Source organism: Trichechus manatus, unplaced genomic scaffold, assembly GCF_000243295.1.
Source record: "Trichechus manatus latirostris isolate Lorelei unplaced genomic scaffold, TriManLat1.0 scaffold00142, whole genome shotgun sequence".
Classification (NCBI taxonomy): domain Eukaryota; kingdom Metazoa; phylum Chordata; class Mammalia; order Sirenia; family Trichechidae; genus Trichechus; species Trichechus manatus.
In genome coordinates this window covers 1,805,966-1,810,276 of record NW_004444078.1, presented here as the reverse complement: position 1 = coordinate 1,810,276, position 4,311 = coordinate 1,805,966, and the positions used below count along the sequence as shown (strand labels likewise).

General features: G+C 40.5%; 1 protein-coding gene across 1 annotated transcript in view; it reads right to left on the bottom strand.

Moving 5' to 3' along the window:
* Window positions 1–4,311, bottom strand: part of STAT1 (signal transducer and activator of transcription 1) — a 44,554-nt gene that overhangs the window by 37,388 nt on the left and 2,855 nt on the right. The window contains exons 3-4 of the mRNA XM_023739902.1: window positions 3,952–4,050; window positions 700–789 (exon numbers count right to left, since the gene is read on the bottom strand). Of these exons, the coding sequence (XP_023595670.1) occupies window positions 700–789; window positions 3,952–4,050 (189 nt within the window). The remainder of the gene's footprint in view (window positions 1–699; window positions 790–3,951; window positions 4,051–4,311) is intronic.

The window sequence follows — 4,311 nt, the reverse complement described above, 5'->3', positions numbered from 1 at the left end:
TGAAAGATGCTTTCTGGAGCACAAAGGCAAGGCCATACCGGTGAGACCCAGAGACCCCAGCAGGACCACACTCCTCAGCTGGAAGGCCTTTCCCACAGATGCAGGCTCTGTATGAAGCAGAACTCCTCATCCTTTCCCACAAAATACCCCTACCAGTAGAGGGGAGCTGAACACATGCTGACTCCATAAACTTTCTTGCAAGTTTTATTTTATAACTGTTGTGGACGTTTTGTTCTAATCAGAAGTATAGCAGAATGTCTTGTAATGAAATGTTTTTCTTCCCCTTCTAAGTCTTAGAGTAAAATGAATGCTTAAAGAAGATGAGTCTTCCTCCTCCTGGGGCTCTGTGTAACCCCAAGAACACCCTGATTTGAGAGATGAAGACGTAAAAGGGCTATTCAGAGCAGCAACATCTAGTTCGCTGGGTGATGGAGCAAAGTCAACACTTACTGAATGACTTTGCAAGGAAGAAAAAGATAAGGTCAATGTTTGGAAGTTATAACTGGGGCCGTAAAAAAGTCTATCTGGTCATTGGTTTTATCAATTAGTTTATTGATGGACTGGATCTTAAGCAAAACTTTTCTTCTCCATTACCTAAAAGACTAAAATCAGTTACAAGGTTTGCACTCAGAGCAATTTAAACTTGTTTCTCCCTATAAAAAGTTGTAACATAAATGTATATATTTACTTAATACTGACCATAACTTTGTCCTTCACATTTCTGACTTTGCTGTCCAGCTCCTTCTGTTTGTCTAACATCACCGTGCTCTGAATATTCCCCGACTGAGCCTGGAATAGAAAGGGCATGGTTAACAGCCACCATTTTCTCTGGCATGTTTACTCACTGGTTACACTCCAAAGTCAAGTCTGTACCCAGTGCCCCACCCACCTCCCAGACCTTCTAACCCTCACTACAGGCTTCCCACATGTGTGTCAACAAGAGACAGCTCAGTTCCCAAGGCCCTGGAAAATACTGGCATACTGTTAATAAGGCTACAGAAAAACTAGGCTCAGTTCATACCTAAAATAAACAAAGTATTTCTAGAGGTTTCCATTCATTCATATGGTGGCATGCTACCACACAGGATTTCAAGGTTTCTCAGATTCTGTACAGAAGATTATTCTTAATTTATTAACCCTGTGCCTACTTGTCTTAAGGCCTTTCGATTCAAAGTGTGATCCCAGACCGGCAGCATCTTACTACCTGAGAACCTATTGAAAATGCAGAATCTCAGGTCCTAACCTGACTACTGAATCAGAAGTCCCATTTTAACAAGACTCCAGGTGATTCCTATCAAAATTGAAAGGCATAACCATAAAGGACTTCAATGAATACTACTATAAAGTCAATAATGAATACAAGCCCAGACTTGCCTCAGAGTATTCAATCCTCATCCCTGATAGTCAGAAGATTCAGATATGACAGTGGGTTGCTATGAGACAGAACTGATTCCACAGTAATGGGTTTTTATCTGTTTATTACATAGCTGTGCACTACATAGTTTATTTAGTCAATCAACATGCACCTACTTTGTTGTTGTTGTTGGCTGCTGTTGAGTCAGCCCCCAGCATATGGCGACCCCATGCACAAAAGGATCAGACTGTTGTGATCCACAGGGTGTTCACTGGCTGATTTTCAGAAGTAGAAACACTTACTAGGTACTAAGTAAATGTCAGGCAATGTTCTAGGCCTAGGAAGTAGAGTCGTAAACAGAACAGTCTATCTATATCCCCCCCTTGTTATGGATTGAATTAAAAAACCAAACCCACTGCCGCTGAGTTGATTCCGACTCACAGTGACCCCACAGGACAGAGCAGAACTGCCCCAGAGGGCTTCCAAGGAATGGTTGGTGAATTTGAACTGCTGACCTTTTAGTTAGCAGCCGAGCTCTTAACCACTGTGCCACCAGGGTTATGTCTCCCAAAAATACATATTGTAAATCCTAACCTCTATGCCTGTGGTAATAATCCCATTTGGGAATGGGTTCTCTTTGTTATGTTAATGAGGCAGGATTGGTGTAGGGTATATCTTGAGTCAATCTCTTTTAAGATATAAAAAAGATTCAACAAGCAAGCAAAAGAGCAGAGATGGTAAAACAGATGCCAAGACACATGGAGATCTCCAAGAAACCAGGAAGGACAAGCTGAAGAGACAAGGACCTTCCTCCAGAGCTGATAGAAAGAGAAGCCTTCCCCTAGAGCCAGTGCTCTGAATTCCGACTTCTAGCCTCCTAAACTGTGAGAAAATAAATTTGTTTATTAAAGCCATCCACTTGTATTTCTGTTATAGCAGCACTAGATAACTATGATAGCCCTACTCCCCTGTCCCCCGAAAAGAGTTATTTTGAAGCAAATACCAGACCTCACATCATTCTATCTGTAAATACTCCAGTATGTACAGAAGATGCATTATTAAAAAAGTTACTTCAACAATGGAAGAAAATGGCAAAGAAGTGTTTCTGAACTGCCCAGATAGTAGTAGGCTGGATAACTTTGAGAAGGAGGCACTCTATTGTGCCTTTTCCCTCTCCCTGATACCCCCAAACACCCAGCACCTTCCCTCTTCACCCAAAAAGGCCTTGCTGTTCTTGCTCTCTGCTGGGCACCACCATTAGTTAAATTTTCCCTCTCTCTGATTCTCTCCCCCTTCCACCATCACACAGTTCATCTTGTTAATTATTTGATAGTGAAATGCACATGGGACGCTTCCACTGTGTATTCTAGCATTCTCCCCCTCATACTGGAAAAGCTCAGCCAGAACACCCCATACCACAATGATCTCACAATTGTCTGTCAGCTGGGTTGTTATCATCACCCAGTCACTCCAGACAGGAAATGAATAAACGCCACAGCAACTGCAAGACTGCTGAACCCTGATCTCCAGGAAGGTTTGTATTAAGATTAGTAACACTATAATCAAAAATCTTCGTACTGGTACAATTCTAATTCATTCTTCGTTTGGATGGCTTGGCTATTCAACAGGTATCTCAATCATGGTTGAAACAAAGCCCATCAACCTATTCTTCTCCCCCAAAACCTATTTGGCCCTGCAAAAATCCTATTCCTGTCTCTTCCTCTGTCTTCCTCAGCTCAGTAAACAGCACCACCCTTCACCCAGTGTCTCAAGTCACAAACTGTAGTTAATCTTGATATTCTTCACTCTCTCACCTCCCATATCCTTCATTATAAGCTCTATTGTCACCATGTCCAAAATATAACTTGACCCTGTCTACTCCTTCCCACCTCCACTGATTCTGAGTGCAAGCTTCCATATCCTCTTCCTTAGATTACTGCAGTAGTTCTGTCTGCCTGCTTCCATTCCTGCCCAGCGCTTAGAGAAGCCTTTCCTAACCCCAATTTCAAGAAACAACCCCACCCCCAAGTCACACCATAACTGTCTACTACAATAAACCAAAATTAAACCCACTGTGTCAAGTTGATTTCAACTCATGGCAACCCCAAGTGTTACAGAGAACCGCTCCATAGGGTTTTCATGGCTGAAATCTTAAGAGAAAGAGATCACCAGGCCTTTATTCTGTGGCACCGCTGGGTGGGTTCAAACCACCAACCTTTAGTTTAGTAGACGAGCGCAACTCATTTGCGCTATCCAAGGACCTTGTCTACCTTAGTATTACTGTGTACTTAGTACCCTGTACTAAGATAATAAAAAACAGTACCTTGTTTTATCATCTTAGTATTACTTATCAGTATTTGAAAGTATCGTGTTTACTTGTTATCTCTCTCCCTCACTAGAATGTAATTGCATGAGAATAGGGTTCTTTTGTTGAAGTCTGGTTTAGAAAATATCTAAATCTGATTTTTACCCACTCACTGGGGCTATAAAATCTAAGGGGTATTCACCACTACCTTGAAGAGGGCCTCAACAGCATTTGTTGAATGAATGAAATTTTATTTTACTGTAATTGTTAGTGCTCAACTAGATAAAAGTACCTGATTAAACCTTTGAGCATTTTCCAGGATCTTCCTTTCCTCCTTTAGACACTTACAGATGATCATAGACATCAGTATTGGGTCTTCCTGAAAATTATCCTAGATATGGGATGTTAGAATAAAAAATGAATTAAAATTCAGAATGTTTAAACCATTGTATATCATAAATTGATATGAATTTGTTCATATCCACTCAAAAACCTCATCTCACGTTTATTAAATTGTACGTATTTCTTGTTAAAATCAAAATATTCCTTTTACAAAATTATGACATAAATTGCTTTAACTTTCCAATTAAATACAGGTACCTAAAGTATTTCTTGATTAACAAAATATTTTCATATATGGTTCGTATAATAT